Here is a 20,513-nt window from a genome sequence, read left to right as displayed (position 1 = left end):
CCAATATGCAAACTCCTGGGCCCCACTCTAGACACAGAATCAGAATCTCTGGGGATAGGGTCCAGGAATCTACATTTTCAACAAGCTGCCCAGGTCATGCTGGTGCACAAAGAGGTCCCACAGCTCTCCAGGCCCAGGAATCTGTGATCCTATACACCAAAGTCTCACCTCTGACTTCCCTGCACTGTGGATTGTCAGGACCTTTGACGATAAAATCCAGCTCATCAGGTCCCAGGCCCATGGGTCTTTTTCTCCTGAGGACTGGAGAAGTTCTTTCAGGTTAGGTAACTTGCTGGCATCTGCAAGCTGAAGTGAGGAAAACTTCTGTTAGCAAGGATCCTGGGGAAAAATGATAGTAACCAGGTGCCCTCTAGTGGTAAGGCAGGCAACTTGCACCTCTTTCATGGTCCAAGGAATTTCTTAAGAGGGCAAAATGCCTTTCCAAATACTGCCCAACTCCTAACGCTCTGAACACTGGAAGGTTATATGTAACTCAACTGATACAAAACCTAACCTGAAGGGCTTCCGTAGTGGCTCAGTGATAAAAAAAATTCACCTGCCAATGCAGGAGATTTGGGTTCGATCCTTGGTCCGGAAGATACCAATGCCACTGAGCAACTAAGCCACAACCACCAAGCCTGTGCTCTGGAGCGGGGACCTGCAAATACTGCCTCACACAGCCTGGAGCCCGTGCTCCACAAGAAAAGTCACAGCAACGAGGAGCTCGAGCACCACAACTAGAGAAAGGCCCATGCAGCACAGCCAAGAATAAAGAGATAAATAAAATTTTTTAAAAACTTAACCCGAGCAGATGTGAAGTTCATTTCATCGAATTATCTCATTTTGTGTTACTATTAACACAATGTCTTTTTCTGCAGGACTTTCAATACTTGATTATGGGATGCACCCTGCTGGAGATGTTACCAAATACACAGTGTATACTGTGGGTAAAGGGTTAACAACGCCTTTTCCCTTCAGCGTGAGTTAATTTCCTATCCACCTGTTCCCCTGGAGATCAGATAAAAGAAATATAGCAATTACATACATAACTAAGCAACACTGCTTATGGTAACTACAACCCAAATGGTAACTGCAGCTGGACTGGAAGACACTGTGAGTGGGGAATCCATGGTTGGGGTTTCCCTGAGTGTGGTGACATTTTGTGAGGACCCTGGTAGTTATGTTTATGATATTGTTACTAGAGGGGCCAGCCTCCGTGGAGCATGGGGCTTCATTAGACCAGAGCAGTTCCTGCAGTCACTCAATGTGAATCTCATCTCCTTAATACCTGAGTTGTCACATTTGAGGGCAAAGACTAGCTCCTGGACCTCTTTGTGGACTACAACAAGGACTTCTGCAGAAATGGAATGCCTGTTGTGAGTTGTGATCCATCCCAGAGCCTTCTGACATAAGCTAGTACCTGGTGTGTGAGGTGGACAATATTGCCTCTGTAAAATCAGGCAGAATCTGAATTCCACAACAGATTCGGTGGCAGGATTTCTGATAAGCGACTGGGGAACCTAGACTAGCAGAGAGGTATCTGTAGCTTTTGCTCAGAAATTAGAACTGACTAGAAGCCAAATCTCTCCAGAATGGGATTTAAAACACCACTGCAGACTGGTGCCACCTGTGAACATACTCCCTCCAAGCTTTGCTCACTCAGTCCCCTGGAATGCCCCTTCCCCCAACTCTACCAACCCAGGAAACCCCTCTCCTCCAAACCCCTAAAGCACTCAGCCCCAGTACTGTCTCTCCAAATTAGCCAGGATTCCCCAAGACCAAGGACTGTCCTGTGTTTTCCAAGTTCTGTTTCCCTGGATGTAGAGGAAAGAAAAGATGGATCTCAGGTTGAATCCCCACTCCTTAGACCTGGCTCCGCCACTAGACCTGGCTGAGCCTCGATCTCCTCTCTAACATGCGAACCCCACTATCTATCTCCATGTAGGTTGTCAGGAAGATCAAAGAAGGTAACAGAATCTCAGCGCCTGGTCTATACAGTGTATGTCCCTTTCTTTTCTTCTAATTTGCATTTCTCCCTGGACAACACATACCTTTCCTAGGGATGTAGTTGGTACTTCATGAATACCAGCAGTTCTTTCCTCTGTTTCTAGCTAGTTCACAGTTGCAAACCTTGGGGGGTTTATTCCCTAACCCTGTAACATTTCAGAGTTGTTTTATTCCCGTCTCTGTTTCTAAAGATGCAATCAACAGACTCAGGTTTCTGATAAAACTAAATCTGTATGCTTTGTGGGCCATCAGTGGGGATCCAATTTAAAAACAGGGATGTGTGGATGCTCCACAAGAATTGATGCTACACAGTAGGGAAGCAGAAAGAGAAATAATCATAACTTACAACTATTCACTGTCATAACAAAGAGGGGTACAAACTACAAAGGGGAACAAGAGAGACTCCTGTTGGGTAGGTGCTGGGAAAAGAGGGAGCGGTCAGAAAAGGCTTTGAAGGGGAGTGCTGTGTGACGGGCCTGACAGGCAAAGGCACAAGCAGCACGGCAGTGCCGCCTGTACTCAGGGGCATCGAGGGCAACAAGGGAAGTTAACCGCAAGCTCTTTTCCCGGGTGGCTCAGGTCCAAATCTGGGCCCACCCCTTACGAGTTGTATGACCTGGGGGGGTGAACTTCCTGTGTTTCAGTTTCCTCAAACATATAATTGGAATGAAATTAGCCACTTCTGAAGCTCCTGCCAAAGGTAAACCAAGTTAAACTAGCACTGTGCTTAGAGCAGTAAGAAGGCAGGAAGTTAGTGGGGCTGCCGAGAGTTGTCATCATTCACTGCAACGGGTTCAGTGTGGCTACAGCTTAAGAGTGTGGCGGAAGCGTCACCAGGAGGAGCAGGAGTGAGAAGACGACTTGAGATCAGCCTGTGAAGGACGCTGTACCCTCCTTGGGGACTCTTGACTTTTGCTCTGTAGGCAACATGGAGCCACTGAGGGTACCTGAAGATGCATTCCAAATGATATACCCTCAGGTACACCGTGGTCTCCACTGGCATCTTTCCTACTCCTGGTCCACACCTGTTATGCCAGAGTCTTACCTCCCATTGGAATGACCATACCCATCGCTGCTCTCAGATCCCACCTGCGAGCCCACAGCCTTTGCCAGCAGTCCAGATCGAGTCATGGAGGCCTCACAAGAGACTGTCAGCTAGGCCAGGCCCCTTTCAGGGGTTCAGTCTATGGACGTGGGAGAGACCCTCTCAACCCTGAGCTAGGCCCAGGCTCTTCCCAGCTGCCTGCCCACACAGGGGGGCACTGCTGTTGCATTATTCCCATTTGCAACAACACAGATGGACTTGGAGGGCATTGTGCTAAGTGAAATAAGTCTGACAGAGAAAGACAAATGCTGTATGATATCACCTATATGTGGAATCAAAAAATAAAACTAGTAAATATAACAAAACAAACAAATACAGATATAGAGAACTAGTGGTTATCAGTGGGAGGAGGAAAGGGAGGAGGGGTAGGAAGGGGGTGCTGCTACCGCTAAGTCGCTTCAGTCGTGTCCGACTCTGTGCGACCCCATAAGATGGCAGCCCACCAGGCTCCCCCGTCCCTGGGATTCTCCAGGCAAGAACACTGGACTGGGTTGCCATTTCCTTCTCCAATGCATGAAAGTGAAAAGTGAAAGGGAAGTTGCTCAGTCGTGTCCGACTCTTCGCGACCCCATGGACTGCAGCCCACCAGGCTCCTCTGTCCATGGGATTTGCCAGGCAAGAGTACTGGAGTGGGGTGCCATTGCCTTCTCCGGAAGTGGGTAGGGGGTTATGAAGCCCAAACTACTATGTGAAAATAGACAAGCTGCAAGGACGTATTGTGCAGTGAAGGAAACATAGTTAATATTAACTACAAAGGGAGTATAACCTTTAAAAATTATGAATCACTGTGTTATACACCTGAAACTTAATACTGTAAATCAAGAATACTTCAATAAAAGGAATTTTTTTAATTTTAAAAAATATATATGTACATACATACAAACATACATAAAAATGAGGAAACTGAGGCTTGGAGAGTTCAAGTACCTTGCCTAGGGTCACACAGCTGTTCAGTGGCAAGGCAGAGCACGAAGCCAGGCTACCTGACACAAGTTCATTCTCCATGATGCTTTCCTACCAAATCAATGGAGAAATTTAGTAGTGGACTATTTTAGCCCAAAAGAGCAATTCTGCTGCTGCTGCTGCTAAGTCGCTTCAGTCGTGTCCAACTCTGTGCGACCCCATAGACGGCAGCCCACCAGGCTCCCCCGTCCCTGGGATTCTCCAGGCAAGAACACTGGAGTGCGTTGCCATTTCCTTCTCCAATACATGAAAGTGAAATTGCTCAGTTGTGTCCGACTCTTAGCAACCCCATGGACTGCAGCCCACCAGGCTCCTCCGTCCATGGGATTTTCCAGTCAAGAGTACTGGAGTGGGGTACCATTGCCTTCTCTGAGAGTAATTCTAGGAGAACTTTAAGAGGCTGCTTGGGAAGCTCTAGGTATGTTTCCTGAATAACACAGCCAAGACAGCTAGCTACTGTCTATGCCTAAGCCTGTCAAAGGGCTTAAGAAGAAAGATGTATGTCATGTGTGGTATCGGGGGTGGGGTTGGGGGGGCGGTGTCAAGAAGACAAACTCTCCATCTAGACAAGAGTAAGGAACCACAGTTGGTGATATTAGAAGGCATTTATCAACAACTGGATTGAGGGTAAAGTGTTCAGGAGGAGGGTAGGCATTTATGGGGGCTGAGGGGAAGGCAGACGGAAGGGTTTTCAAAGCAAGTAGGGTGGGAATGGAACCTTAAGTGAGGGTGTAGAATTCTGAGAGGAAGAGAACTCCCAGTGGGAAAGAGCATGGCAAAGAGGCAGAGAAGGGAACAGTGCCTCTTCCTAAAGATGGTCCAGGGCTCAAATGCCCCAAGGCCAGGCAAGTGATGAAGAAGAGAAAGAGGTTGTCTAGGAAAGAGCAGTGAGGACTGTGTTGCACTGGAAGCCTACCAAAGGGCCCAGCCACCGACCTCCAGCTGCTCTCTGCCTAAGGGCCACCTCTACCCAGGCTGTAGAGCCTCGGACTTTTTTCTTGCTTGTAAAAGAACAGATGAAAAACAAAACCTGTCATCCCACAGGCCACATTTTTGCAGCCTCTGCTCTAAGGAATAAGGAAGGATTCAGTTGGAGAAGTGGCTGAAGGAGCCTGGGCAAGTCCTGAACATTGGACACTGCTAATGGAACAACAAAATGGTTCCAAATAGGAAAAGGAGAACGTCAAGGCTGTATACTGTCACCCTGCTTATTTAACTTATATGCAGAGTACATCATGAGAAACGCTGGACTGGAAGAAACACAAGCTGGAATCAAGATTGCTGGGAGAAATATCAATAACCTCAGATATGCAGATGACACCACCCTTATGGCAGAAAGTGAAGAGGAACTAAAAAGCCTCTTGATGAAAGTGAAGGTGGAGAGTGAAAAAGTTGGCTTAAAGCTCAACATTCAGAAAACGAAGATCATGGCATCTGGTCCCATCATTTCATGGGAAATAGATGGGCAAACAGTGGAAACAGTGTTAGACTTTATTTTTGGGGGCTCCAAAATCACTGCAGATGGTGACTGCAGCCATGAAATTAAAAGACGCTTACTGCTTAGAAGGAAAGTTATGACCAACCTAGATAGCATATTCAAAAGCAGAGACATTACTTTGCCAACAAAGGTTCGTCTAGTCAAGGCTATGGTTTTTCCTGTGGTCATGTATGGATGTGAGAGTTGGACTGTGAAGAAGGCTGAGCGCCGAAGAATTGATGCTTTTGAACTGTGGTGTTGGAGAAGACTCTTGAGAGTCCCTTAGACTGCAAGGAGATCCAACCAGTCCATTCTGAAGGAGATCAGCCCTGGGATTTCTTTGGAAGGAAATGATGCTAAAGCTGAAACTCCACTTTGTACTTTGGCCACCTCATGGGAAGAGTTGACTCATTGGAAAAGACTCTGATGCTGGGAGGGATTGGGGGCAGGAAGAGAAGGGGACGACAAAGGATGAGATGGCTGGATGGCATCACTGACTCGATGGACATGAGTATGGGTGAACTCCGGGAGTTGGTGATGGACAGTGAGGCCTGGCGTGCTGCGATTCATGGGGTCGCAAAGAGACGGACATGACTGAGCGACTGAACTGAACTGAAGTGGTCAAAGGGGTTTGAGAAAGAAAAGGTGGTCTGCGTGACTGAGAAACCAAGAGCAGGGAACCAGCAGGGGACAAGCAGAAAAGAGAGGGGACCAATGACCTTAAGAGGAGACAACTCAGTCTCCTTGCTTCGGGTCCGGGTTGGGGCGGATGAGGGAGGGAGAGAGTTGGGAGGGGCACAGGACAGCTCGGCGGACACCAGGCAACACCCCAGATCAAATTCTCCTGGGACGTGGCCCAAGATACTGTGTTTACAGAAGTTGCCACAGTTGATTCTTATCACCAGGAAAAGCGGGGATACTCAGGCTTAGATGTTAAGCAATGTTGTCCTAGAAGGGCTGGCAGCAGGAAAGAACATCTGAAAAAAAAAAAAAAAAAAACCCTTGTCTAGGAAGATGTCTGAGGCCATGATTACTAGCTGTGGGTGGAGGTGCTGGAAGGAAATGAACCAAAGGTACAGCCAAGGTCACCAGCCTCAGGGACCTGACAACAGAATGACACCTGGAAAAATGGGGTGGCCCACTGCCGTGAAAGCAGGAAAGATAAGACAGCACAGCTGCATACAGGTTCACCTTGCACAAACCTAAGGTAAAAAACCTCCAGATGTTCAAGCTGGATTTAGAAAAGGCAGAGGAACCAGAGATCAAATTGCCAACGTCCACTGGATCATAGAAAAAGAAAGACAGTTCCAGAAAAACATCTACTTATGCTTTATTGACTACACCAAAGCCTTTGCCTGTGTGGATCACAACAAACTGTGGAAAATTCTTAAAGACACGGGAATAACAGACAACCTTACCTGCCTCATGAGAAATCTGTATGCAGGTCAAGAAGCAACAGTTAGAACTGGACATAGAACAAGAGACTGTTTCCAAATTGGGAAAGTTCAGTTCAGTCACTCAGTCATCTCCATCTCTTTGCGACCCCAGGGACAGCAGCACGCCAGGCTTCCTTGTCCATCACCAACTCCCGGAGCTTGCTTCAACTCATGTCCATCGATGCCTCCAACCATCTCATCCTCTCTCATCCCCTTCTCCTCCTGCCTTCAATCGTTCCCAGCATCATGGTCTTTTCTAATGAGTCAGTTCTTCGCATCAGGTGGCCAAAGTATTGGAGTTTCAGCTTTAGCATCAGTCCTTCCAATGAATATTCAGCACTGATCTCCTTTAGGATGGACTGGTTGGATCTCCTTGCAGTCCAAGAGACTCAAGAGTCTTCTCCAACATCACAGTTCAAAAGCATCAATTCTTCAGCACTCAGCTTTCTTTATAGTCTAACTCTCACATCCATACATGACTAATGGAAAAAACATAGCTTTGACTACATGGACCTTTGTTGGCAAAGTAATGTCTTTGCTTTTTAATATGCTGTCTAGGTTGGTCATAGCCTTTCTTCCAAAGGGCAAGCATCTTTTAATTTCATGGCTGTAGTCACCATCTGCAGTGATTTTGGAGCCCCCCAAAATAAAGTCTGTCATGGTTTCCATTGTTTCCCCAACTATTTGCCATGAAATGATGGGACCGAATGCCATGACCTTAATTTTCTGAACACTGAATTTTAAGCCAACTTTTTCACTCTCCTCTTTCATTTTCATCAAGAGGCTCTTTAGTTCTTCGCTTTCTGCCATAAGCGTGGTGTCATCTATGTATCTGAGGTTATTGACATTCCTCCTGACAATCTTGATTCCAGCTTGTGCTTCATCCAGCCTGGCATTTCACATGATGTACTCAGCATGTTTAAGTTAAATAAGCAGGGTGACAACATACAGCCTTGATGTACTCCTTTTCTTATTTGGAACCAGTCTCTTGTTCCAAGTCCAGTTCTAACTCCTGCTTCTTGACCTACATACAGATTTCTCAGGAGGCAGGTAAGGTGGTCTGGTATTCCCATCTCTTAAAGAAATTTCCAGTTTGTTGTGATCCACACAGTCAAAGGCTTTGGCGTAGTTAATAAAACAGAAGATTTTCTGGAACTCTCTTGCTTTTTCAATGATCCAACAGATGTTGGCAATCTGATCTCTGGTTTCTCTGCTTTTTCTAAATGCAGCTTGAACATCTGGAAGTTCACAGTTCATGTACTGTTGAAGCCAGGCTTGAGAATTTTGAGCATTACTTTGCTCACGTGTGAGATGAGTGCAATTGTGCAGCAGTTTGAACATTGTTTGGCATTGCCTTTCTTTGGGAATAGAATGAAAACTGGCCTTTTCCAGTCCTGTGGCCACTGCTGAGTTTTCCAAACTTGCTGGCATATTGAGTGCAGCACTTTCATAGCATCATCTTTCAGGATGTGAAACAGCTCAATTGGAATTCCATCACCTCCACTAGCTTTGTTCATAGTGATGCTTCCTAGGGCCCACTTGACTTCTCATTCCAGGATGTCTGGCTCTAGGTAAGTGATCACACCATCATGAATATCTGGGTCATGAGGATCTTTTTTGTGCAGTTCTTCTAAGTATTCTCGCCACCTCTTCTTAATATCTTCTGCTTCTGTTAGGTCCATACCATTTCTGTCCTTTATTGTGTCCATCTTTGCATGAAATGGTCCCTTGGTGTCTCTAATTTTCTTGAAGAGATCTCTGGTCTTTCCCATCCTATTGTTTTCCTCTATTTCTTTGCATTGATTGCTGAGGAAGGCTTTCTTATCTCTCCTTGCTAGTCTTTGGGACTCTGCATTCAAATGAGTATATCTTTCCTTTTCTCCTTTGCCTTTACCTTCTCATCTTTTCTCAGCTATTTGTAAGGCCTCCTAAGACAACCATTTTGCCTTTTTTGCATTTCTTTTTCTTGGGGATGGTCTTGATCACCGCCTCCTGTACAGTGTCATGAACCTCCATCCATGGTTCTCCAGGCGCTCTATCTATCAGATCTAATCTCTGGAATCTGTTTGTCACTTCCACTGTATAATCATAAGGGATCTGATTCAGGTCACGCCTAAATGGTTTAGGCGTGCCTAGTGGTTTTCCTTACTTTTTTCAATTTAAGTCTGAATTTTGCAATAAGGAGTTCATGATCTGAGTCACAGTCAGCTCCTGGTCTTGCTTTTGCTGACTGTATAGAGCTTCTCCACCTTTAACTGCAAAGAATATAATCAAACTGATTTCAGCATTGACCATCTGGTGATGTCCACGTGTAGAATCTTCTCTTGTGTTGTTGGAAAAGGATGTTTGTTCTCTTGGCAAAACTGTTAGCCTTTGCCCTGCTTCATTTTGTACTCCAAGGTCAAATTTGCCTGTTACTCCAGGTAGCTCTTGACTTCCTACTTTTGCATTCCGGTCTCCTGTAATGAAAAGGACATCTTTTGGGGGCGTGAGTTCTAGAAGGTCTTGTTAGTCTTCATCGAAACATTCAACTTCACCTTCTTCAGCATTACTGGTTGGGGCATAGACTTGGATTGCTGTGATATTGAATGGTTTGCCTTGAAACGAACACAGATCATTCTGTCATTTCTGAGATTGCCCCCAAGTACTGCATTTCGGACTCTTTAGTTGACTGTGAGGGCTACTCCATTTCTTCTATGGGATTCTTGCCCACGGTAGTAGATATAATGGTCATCTGAGTTAAATTCGCCCATTCCAGTCCATTTTAGTTCACTGATTCCTAAAATGTCGATATTCACTCTTGCTATCTCCTGTTTGACCACTTCCAATTTGCCTTGATTCATGGACCTGACATTCCAGGTTTCTATGCAATATTGCTCTTTACAGCATCGGACCTTGCTTCTATCACCAGTCACATCCACAACTGGGCGCTGTTTTTGCTCTGGCTCCATCCCTTCATTCTTTCTGGAGTTATTTCTCCACTCTTCTCCAGTAACATATTGGGCACCTACTGACCTGAGGAGTTTGTCTTTCGGTGTCCTATCTTTTTGCCTTTTCATACCATTCATGGGGTTCTCAAGGCAAGAATACTGAAGTGGTTTGACATTCCCTTCTCCAGTTGGGAAAGGAGTACATCAAGGCTGTACATTGTTACCCTGCTTATTTAACTTATATGTAGAGTACATCATGCGAAACGCCAGGCTGGATGAAGCACAAGCTGGAATCAAAATTGTCAGGAGAAATGTCAATAACCTCAGATACACAGATGACACCACCCTTATGGCAGAAAGCGAAGAAGAACTAAAGAGTCTCTTGATAAAAGTGAAAGAGGAGAGTGAAAAAGTTGGCTTAAAACTCAACATTCAAAAAACAGAAATCATGGCATTCGGTCCCATAATTTCATGGCAAATAGTTGGGGAAACAATGGAAACCATGACAGACTTTATTTTGGGGGGCTCCAAAATCACTGCAGATGGTGACTGCAGCCATGAAATTAAAAGACGCTTGCTCCTTGGAAGAAAAGCTATGACCAACATAGCATATTAAAACGCAGAGACATTACTTTGCCAACAAAGGTCCATGTAGTTAAAGCTACTTTTTTCTAGTAGTCATGTATGGATGTGAGAGTTAGACCATAAAGAAAGCTGAGCACTGAAGAATTGATGTTTTTGAACTGTGGTGTTGGAGAAGACTCTTGAGAGTCACTTGGACTGCAAGGAGATCCAACCAGTCCATCCTAAAGAAGATCAGTCCTGAATATTCACTGGAAGGACTGATTCTGAAGCTGAAACTCCAATACTTTGGCCACCTGATGTGAAGAACTGACTCATTAGAAAAGACCCTGATGCTGGGAAAGACTGAAGGCAGGAGGAGAAGGGGAAAACAGAGGATGAGATGGTTGGATGGCATCACGGACTGGATGGACAAGAGTTTTAGCAAGCTTCGGGAGTTGATAATGAACAGGGAACCCTGGCATGCTGCAGTCCTGGGGTCAAAAAGAGTCAGACACAACTGAGTGACTAAATGAACTGAACTGAAGGTATGAAAATTCAGATTGACTAAAACAGATTAGGGTTGAGAGTCTACAAGAGTCCTCTTCATAAAAAGAGTCATCACAGGGACCCTTTAAAACGGTAGTTTTCTACCCTAACCCCACACCAGCATCACCTGGAAGCTGGAGAGTTGTCTGCCTCCACCTCATATACTGATGAGCGGATGGTGACAGAGATGATAACAGAATCTACATCACTGAGTTATTAGGAGGATTAAATGCATTACACACAGTCTTCCTGAAAACAGAAATAAAAAAATAATCTGAGAGATTGAGAGGTTTACACTGAGATACCAAGTGTGTACCTAAAGGGCACTTATTGGCCACACTGAATCCGTCTGCTACCATTTCCTCCACTACTCAGCATGAGTGCCCATGAAAGGATCAAATCAATCACTAGAAAAAAATGTAAACTATATATTCTCTACAAATAAACAAAAAACACAATGCCTAGGTTCCACCTCAAACCAATTAAATCAGAATATCTACGCGGTGAGACCCAGATGTCAGTAGTTTCTGAAGCTTCTCAGGTAATTCCAATTCAAGCCAACATTGAGGCCCTGTAAGGGGGAATGATCTTCCCGGTAAATGTTAATATTCAATTTCCAATCTGGAAATAAGCAACAAAAGCCTTCCTTAGAAAGGTCTGTTAGCTGATGAGCCACAATTTCAGCTTTTGGAATTTACTTCAAGAAAATAACTAAAGATATAAGCAATGATTAATGTAATAGAAGGACCTTAGTTTGCTGACCAGGGATCAAACCCGTGCCCTTGGCAACAAAAGCATGGTGTCCTAACCACTGGACCCCAGGGGAATTCCTGCCACAGCATTATTTATAAGAGCAAATTTGTTAAAATTGTGTAGGAACCCAGACGAAGGACTCCTACCTGCTAGGAAGTGGAGGCACAGAATAAGAGGAGGTTCCAGCTGTATCTGAAAGGATGAAGCAGAGTTTGCATGGACAGAGAGGGGGTGGCCTGGAGAGGGCAGGCATGCCCTGGGGCAGGGAAGAAGTTTATTCACATTTTAATCCAGACATTGAGGAGTCAGTTTGTCTAGACATTATAAGCCAGACCTGAATCAACAGTCACTGGAGAAGTTTGGGCCCCCGAATAGGAGATGGGAACAGTGTAGACTAGCTGCAGTGCTTCTCAGGCTTTACTAGGCACACAAACCCCCAGTGAAAGTCGCTCAGTCGTGTCTGACTGTTTGTGACCCCATGGACTATACAGTCCATGGAATTCTCCAGGCCAGAATACTGAAGTGGGTAGCCTTTCCCTTCTCCAGGGAATCTTCTCAATCTTCGACCAGGGATCGAACCCAGGTCTCCCACATTGCAGGCGGATTCTTTACCAGCTGAGCCACAAGGGAAGCCCACAAACACCCAGAAACACCCATGGATCTCCTTAAAATGCATATTTTGATTGGGTAGGTCTGGGGTGCAGCCCAACAAGCTGCATTTCTAACAAGCTCCGAAGTGATGCTGATTCTGCAGGCCCTCAACCACACTTTGGGTGGTAAGGGGCTGAAATTAATACAAAAGAGCCATCCCCGCCCATCTCCCACCCCCAGCAAGGGTCTGCAGGCTAATGGAGAACCAGGGCATGGTGTTTTCTAGGGGGAAAAACAGAACAAAAAACCTTACAGGTGTGACGCCAGAGACAAGATTCTGTGTCCATGATTCAGGAATGTGAACTGTACAACCTGAAGCCTGAGGGGGTATTGGACATTCCAAGAATGCTACAGATTCTCTGACCTGAAAAGAGCTTAGTCAACTCTTTTCCCAAGAAACAGAATGAAAAACCCTCAGCCTGGGCAATCAGCACATACCCAGTGCGATTCCTCAAACATCTGATAAGCACCTCCCAGGCCAGGCACTGGGGATACAAAGATCTAGTACAAAATCAAAAAGCTGACACTGACAGAAATGTTCTCAAACAAGGCACTTGAGAGATGATTTGGAATTTGGGGGGCTATGAAATAATCAAACCCAGGTCTCCTATACTGCAGGCAGATTCTCTACCATCTGAGCCATCAGGGAAGCCCATGAAAGAACAGGCCAGAGCCATGCTAAGCCTCAGAGTGTGGCTCAGCAGGGGGCAGTCTCAGGAAGACAACTGTCAAGGAAGTAATTTAAGCCAGAGGTCTAATTTTTGGAAAGTGCAACAAGTGTGTTACAGGTGTTAGGACACCTCATAGTGTAGAGAAAATTAATTTTAAATGGCTGAAAATGATACACTGTTTCACACTACTTCCAAGTGCTTTTAGCCAAACAAATTAAAATGGGAGATGTTTGTCCAGCAGCTGTGACACAGGAGCTCAGTCACTCTGAGGCACATAGGATCTTCCCTGATCAGGGATGGAAAATGGGAGACTTTTAAAGGCTACAAACCATTTTGAGTTTATTTTTGTGTATGGTGTTAGAAAGTGTTCTAGTTTCATTCTTTTACAAGTGGTTGACCATATTTCCCAGCACCACTTGTTAAAGAGATTGTCTTTAATCCTCAAAATGGATTAAAGATCTAAACGTAAGACCAGAAACTATAAAACTCCTAGAGGAGAACATAGGCAAAACACTCTCTGACATACATTACAGCAGGATCCTCTATGACTCACCTCCCAGAATATTGGAAATAAAAGCAAAAATAAACAAATGGGACCTAATTAACCTTAAAAGCTTCTGCACATCAAAGGAAACTATTAGCAAGGTGAAAAGACAGCCTTCAGAATGGGAGAAGATAATAGCAAATGAAGCAACTGACAAACAACTAATCTCAAGAATATACAAGCAACTCCTACAGCTCAACTCCAGAAAAATAAATGACCCAATCAAAAAATGGGCCAAAGAACTCAATAGACATTTCTCCAAAGAAGACATACAGATGGCTAACAAACACATGAAAAGATGCTCAACATCACTCATTATCAGAGAAATGCAAATCAAAACCACTATGAGGTACCATTTCACACCAGTCAGAATGGCTGCGATCCAAAAGTCTACAAGTAATAAATGCTGGAGAGGGTGTGGAGAAAAGGGAACCCTCTTACACTGTTGGTGGGAATGCAAGCTAGTACAGCCACTATGGAGAACAGTGTGGAGATTCCTTAAAAAACTGGAAAGAGAACTGCCTTATGATCTAGCAATCCCACTGCTGGGCATACACACTGAGGAAACCAGAAGGGAAAGAGACACGTGTACCCCAATGTTTATCGCAGCACTGTTTATAATAGCCAGGACATGGAAGCAACCCAGATGTCCATCAGCAGATGAATGGATAAGAAAGCTGTGATACATATACACAATGGAGTATTACTCAGCCATTAAAAAGAATACATTTGAATCAGTTCTAATGAGGTGGATGAAACTGGAGCCTATTATACAGAGTGAAGTAAGCCAGAAAGAAAAACACCAATACAGTATACTAACGCATATATATGGAATTTAGAAAGATGGTAACAATAACCCTGTGTACGAGACAGCAAAAGAGACACTGATGTATAAAACAGTCTTATGGACTCTGAGAGAGAGGGAGAGGGTGGGAAGATTTGGGAGAATGACATTGAAACATGTAAAATATCATGTATGAAACGAGTTGCCAGTCCAGGTTCGATGCACGATACTGGATGCTTTGGGCTGGTGCACTGGGACGACCCAGAGGGATGGTGTGGGGAGGGAGGAGGGAGGAGGGAGGAGGGTTCAGGATGGGGAACACATGTATACCCGTGGTGGATTCATTTTGATATTTGGCAAAACTAATACAATTATGTAAAGTTTAAAAAATAAAATAAAATTTAAAAAAAAAGGAAAATAAAATAAAGAGCTCACTTTTGTAAGTAATAAAAAATAAATAAATAAATAAAAAATAAAAGCTACAAACCTTCCTTCTCCAAGTAACCACAAAATGATCCAAAAGGCCGAGTCCAGATCTGACTCCCTTTTAAAGGTTAACCTTTGAGTCAGAGAGACTCAGGTCCAGATGCCAAGTTCTCTGCACCTTTTCTTTAACTCATGTAACATGTGGCAAAGCGAAACCTAAAGTGTGTTTATCTAAGAACATGCGCATGCCCCCAGAGGTCGTGCCAGGCCCTGCCTGGTGAGAGGTTTCTCCTCAGAAAGAGCTTCTGAAAGCTCTTTCTGCCTAAAAGAAAACCAAGAACCTGCATGGCCTGGGCTAACTTCCCTCACTCTGGGGCCCAATAAGGAATGGTAACAGGTTGGGATGGTAAGAATCTGCGTTTTTTCAGTGGCCCCTGAGAGAAAGAGTGTACTGTCTAAAAATGGCCCCCAAATGAGCCCCATGCACAGGACAGTCTATCCCTACAGAGGAGGCGGCTATTTGGGGCTACCCAAATTGTCAATGCTCTCCTAAGGAATTACCAGTATGGGAGGAAGCATACGCCTCAAACTGAGTGCACTAGTAGCTATGGAGAGGGATGTGGGACAGGGTGAGCTCCATCAGGGGCGCTTATACTTTATCACTTGGATTTTTTATAACAAGAATATAATCAAACATTACTTGTATAAGTAAAATGAATTTTTTAAAAAGCATGAACAAATCAATGCATGAGCAACTCCAAAGATCCCTCTGCGTTTATCCCATATCCATCAAAGTAACCTGATTCTGTTCTAGCAGAAAGAGAACATGCTGAGCATTCTAGTCCATTTGGATGTTTCTTGGAAAAAAACAATAAAGCATATTGTGGGGCATCACCTCTGGTGAGTTTGGTCCCTCTGACCCCCAGTTTTTTCTCTCTCTACTCCTGAACAGATCCCCCTGTCACCCTGCCACCACAAGGGTCTTATACATCCTGGATGTCACTACTGCCCTCCCAGACCAAGGACAAAATCTACACATCTGGGCAGATCATGCCCAGCCCTGCTTGCCCTGAGCTTTTCCTGTTCCCCACAAAAGTCACACGGAAGCACAGACTTGTCCTTCTTGGTGAGATCCTGGTATTCTGCCCATCCTGCTACTCCTTCTGGAATACCTCTTTCCTTCTCTCAGCAACTCCAAATCCTCCATGTCCCTAGGGACTCAGCATGGTGTTGTAATTGTTAGTGCTCTCTGATTCCAGCCCACTGCCAAGGTGTAGAGTCCTGCTCTGGGCTTCCACGTTGTATATAGGGCTTACCCCATAGGATAACTGATCAGACTGTTAACCTCGCCTTGATTCTTTTAATTTTGTATCCTTAGCACCTAGCCCATAGCAGGAACTCAGTATATATCCACTGACAAAACTGAAGAAAGGTTCATTCCCCAACACTCTGATAGCACAAATGCACACAATTAAATATTTGAATTTGCAGAACAAACAGTGGGGGACGTGAGTCTGCTTGCCTCTTTCTCCAACCTCCCATTCCCTGTACCCTGAAACCCCTATGCACTGTGGTCCAGATCGGAAGCCCCCTCCACACACCCCTCACCTAAGCTGCAGTGGACAAGGCAGGGGCCAGGAAGCTGGGCTGTTGTCCCTTGAATATCTGGGAGTGAAAACAAAAAAGGTCACCCAATACTGACCACCTCATCAGAGGTAATTTTAAACATCTGTTGATTCTAAACATGATCAACATTCTGTAAAAATGGCTTGTAATATTAAGAGATTTTCTAATGTTGAACTAATTTCACATTTCTGGTAAAAACCCAACCTATTAATAAGTAATTATTCTTTTTAAATATTGCTAATTTTAGGATCCTAATAGATGATCTCTATATTTATACTTTTCAGTGACATTGGCCTATAATTTCCTTGTATCATTCTTATTAGATTTAGTATCAAGATTACACTATCCTATTTTTTTACTCTGGAAGAATTTGTGCAAGACTGCAATTACTTAGTTCCTCATTGATTGGCAGAACTCACCAATGAAACCGGAGTAGGCCTGGAGTTTTTCTGAGAGAAAACCTCCGAGTACAAACTCAATGTCTTTAAAGCCTATAGGCTTTTGATTTTGTATTTCTCACAGAAGCAAGTTTGGCAAGTTCGATTTTTCTAGGTAATTCCAAATATTTGGATTACAAAGATAACTAATATCTGGAAGGCTGACCCTGAGGTGAACTCTGCAAGAAATTAAGTGCCTCCTGAATCATCAGAGAAATAACAGCTTACATGTGCACTGGACATATGTTACAATTTATAAAAGTACTGGCCACATATTACATCATCTGAAGATGAGGTCCCGGTGGCTTTGATAACTTATGATGTCTCATTATTTGCAAAGGGATAGATAACTTCCTATTTAGCAGAATCAGCTGATTCACTAGGAAATGCTGTGGAGGCCTATGAAACTGTTGAATTCCTCACTTCATCTCGGGGAGTCACTTGGGAGTGTCAATATCTAGGGTGTTGGGAGTGTTCTGAGCTCCTGGAAACAAACCTTCCCCAAGACCAGGCTGGGAGTGTTAAGTGCGGGGCTGGCACCTTCACGAAACACGGGTTCCACACACAACGCGGCCCGGACGCAGTGCCGGGGGCGACGGGGCACACTCACCAGGGCCTCGAAGTCCTTGCAGTCGTGGCGGGCATAGGACGCGGGGAAGGGCCGCAGCACTGAGTCGCGCTTGTAGCTCCGCAGGGCCGAGGCGAAGAAGCTGCAGCGCAGGTCGGCGGCCAGCACGTCACGGCCTGCCGCCTCCCTGACGGCCGCCCACCCCGCGGGCTGCATCCCGGAGCGCCGCGCGTTGTCCGGGGAGACGCGCCGAGGTGCGAGGGCGGGGGGTTGGGGGGTAGGTAGGGCCAAGCCTGCGGTCAGCGCGGGGCTGGGCCCGCGGACAATGGGCTGGAGGGGGCCGGGGTCTCTCGGCCGGGGACGAGCTAGGCGGAGAGAGGAGATGACAGGGTGAGAACGTGCTGACGAGTGTCTTCTGCGGGGGGCCGAGCCACTCGCCGCCCAGGGAGACGGACGGGTGAGGAGAGGGACCCGGCCGGGACCGCGGGCCAGCGCAAGGGGTGGGCCGGGGGATAATGGGGCCGGCCGGACGGGGATCCCGGACCTGGGGGAGGGGCTATGACATGGGTAAGACGACAGCGTCCCGACACGTGTCCTCTGAAGCGGCCTGGGGTGGGGGCACCCCCAGAGGGGACCGCGGCCCGAGCCTGCTCCCTACGCGGGAGAAGCTGCGGCGCGGCCCGGGCCTTCCTGTCCCGCCTTCGACCGGCGCCGCCGCAAGCCCCAGCGCTCGCCCGGCTGCCCTCGGCGTTGCCTGCGTTCAGCCAGCTGTAGGTGTCCGCTTGCCGCGCGGCGCCCCTCGGAAGGACTCCAGCGCCCCCCCGAACGCAGGGGCCTACCTGCCGTCCGCGCCGAGCCTCGGGCGCGGCCTGGCGCTCCGCCCCGCCCAGCGAGGGCCCGCCCCTTCCCGCGTCCGCCTCCGCCCACTCCCAAGTGCTGGGAGCGTCCGCGCGCCCCTGCTTGCGTGGTCGCCGGCTAACCTGTGTGCGGCCCGGGTGGGGTCGCCCTCGCTGCTGCGGCCATCCTCGCTGAAACCCCGAGTAGAAACTGACCCAGGCGCACTTTTGACCCACCGCGGGCTCAGCCTGCTGGTCTCGCCTGGAGAATTGCTACCACCTCCTGCCTCCCTCTGGAATCATATCCCTCCAAAATGGGCTGACGCAGAAAGAGTCATTTAACACCCACGGCAACTGGGTATCAGAGGGCTACCATGATTGCCCAAGGTTCCACAGCCAGCTGCATGAATCCGAGATTCTAAAAACCAAAAGACCTTTCCTCTGCTTTTCAGAATTCGCTGCACTGCAAAAGTCTCTGGCTTCTCAGACAAGACCTTTGAGAGCCTCCAAGAAAGGGAGCCCCCCTGGAGACAAGTAATAGGGGCGGGCAGAGGGCAGATTGACCCAGTTCTGCAGGAGGGAAGGGACAGACCCTCATCCCCTCTGCCAACTCACAACCCCATTAAGATAACCCCCACATTTTGGCCTCATGGTCACATGGAAATCTAAGCACACGTGATGGCTAATTCCTACAACAAGAAGCCCCTCAACACCCTGCCCACACCTCCGCACTCAAGCATCCTCCAAGGGAGGAACTTCCCAAACCTTCTCCATCCAGACTGAGTAGCACCCTGAGCTCAGAGGAGAGGTCCTTGCTCTCATTTATGTATGACTTTGGGAGAAAGAGCAAGACTAGACCACCAGCCATCACATGGTTTCCCAGGCTCACACTCACTTCCAATCAGTGCTGGCTGCTCCCAGGAGTCCGCATCAAACCACATCAAACCTCTGGATGCTGTGAGACCTGTACTGCTCCAGAAGCATCAAAAAGTGTCTGAGAGCCTTATGGTCTCAGAAAAAACTCTTCAGTCAGTTCAGTTGCTCAGTCATGTCCGACTCTTTACGACCCCATGGACTACAGCACACCAGGCTTCCCTGACCATCACCAACTCCCGGAGTTTGCTCAAACTCATGTCCATCCAGTTGGTGATGCCATCCAACCATCTCATCCTCTGTCATCCCCTTCTCCTCCTGCCTTCAATCTTTCCCAGCATCAGGGTCTTTTCAAATGAGTTCGTTTTTCAAATCAGGTGGCCAAAGTATTGGAGTTTCAGCTTCAGCATCAGTCCTTCAAATGAATATTCAGGACTGATATCCTTTAGGATGGACTGGTTGGATCTCCTTGCAGTCCAAGAGACTCTCAAGAGTCTTCTCCAACACCACAGTTCAAGAGCATCAATTCTTCGGTGCTTCCTTTCTTTATGGTCCAACTCTCACATCCATACATGACCACTGGAAAAACCATAGCTTTGACTAGATGGATCTTTGTCGGCAAAGTAATGTCTCTGCTTTTTAATATGCTGTCTAGGTTGGTCATAGCTTTTCTTCCAAGAAGCAAGCGTCTTTTATTTTCATAACTGCAGTCACCATCTGCAGTGATTTTGGAGCTCCCCCCAAAATAAAGTCCGTCACAGTTTCCATTGTTTCCCCATCTATTTGCCATGAAGTGATGGGACTGGATGCCATGATCTTACTTTTCTGAACGTTGAGTTTTAAGCCAACTTTTTCACTCTCCTCTTTCACTTTCATCAAGAGGCTCTTTGCTAAGTCACTTCAGTCGTGTCCGACTCTGTGTGACCCCGTAGACGGCAGCCCACCAGGCTCCCCCGTCCCTGGGATTCTCCAGGCAAGAACACTGGAGTGGGTTGCCATTTCCTTCTCCAATGCATGAAAGTGAAAAGTGAAAGTGAAGTCCCTCAGCCGTGTCCGACTCTTTACAACCTCATGGACTGCAGCCTACCAGGCTCCTCCGTCCATGGGATTTGCCAGGCGAGAGTACTGGAGTGGGTTGCCATTGCCTTCTCCAGCGGTTTTCCCTACTTTCTTCAATTTGGGTCTGAATTTTGCAATAACGAGTTTATGATCTGAGCCACAGTCAGCTTCCAGTCTTGTTTTTGCTGACTGTATAGAGCTTCTCCACTTTTGTCTGCAAAGAATATAATCAAACTGATTATATTATATCAAACTGA

At 46.4% G+C, this 20,513-nt stretch overlaps 1 protein-coding gene across 14 annotated transcripts in view; it reads right to left on the bottom strand.

Moving 5' to 3' along the window:
• PARP16 (poly(ADP-ribose) polymerase family member 16) overlaps positions 1–18,343 on the bottom strand; it is a 59,672-nt gene extending 41,329 nt beyond the window's left edge. For all 14 annotated transcript variants that reach the window (XM_025296324.3, XM_025296326.3, XM_044925428.2 and 11 more), the window contains exons 1-2: positions 17,531–18,343; positions 169–306 (exon numbers count right to left, since the gene is read on the bottom strand). In XM_025296324.3, coding sequence (XP_025152109.1) covers positions 169–306; positions 17,531–17,704 — 312 coding nt within the window. In that variant the 5' untranslated portion in view covers positions 17,705–18,343. The remainder of the gene's footprint in view (positions 1–168; positions 307–17,530) is intronic.
• Between the last annotated feature and the right edge of the window lie 2,170 nt (positions 18,344–20,513).

Source organism: Bubalus bubalis, chromosome 11, assembly GCF_019923935.1.
Source record: "Bubalus bubalis isolate 160015118507 breed Murrah chromosome 11, NDDB_SH_1, whole genome shotgun sequence".
Classification (NCBI taxonomy): Eukaryota; Metazoa; Chordata; class Mammalia; order Artiodactyla; family Bovidae; genus Bubalus; species Bubalus bubalis.
The sequence above is the reverse complement of the archived record's forward strand: the minus strand, read 5'-3'. Positions and strand labels throughout refer to the sequence as shown.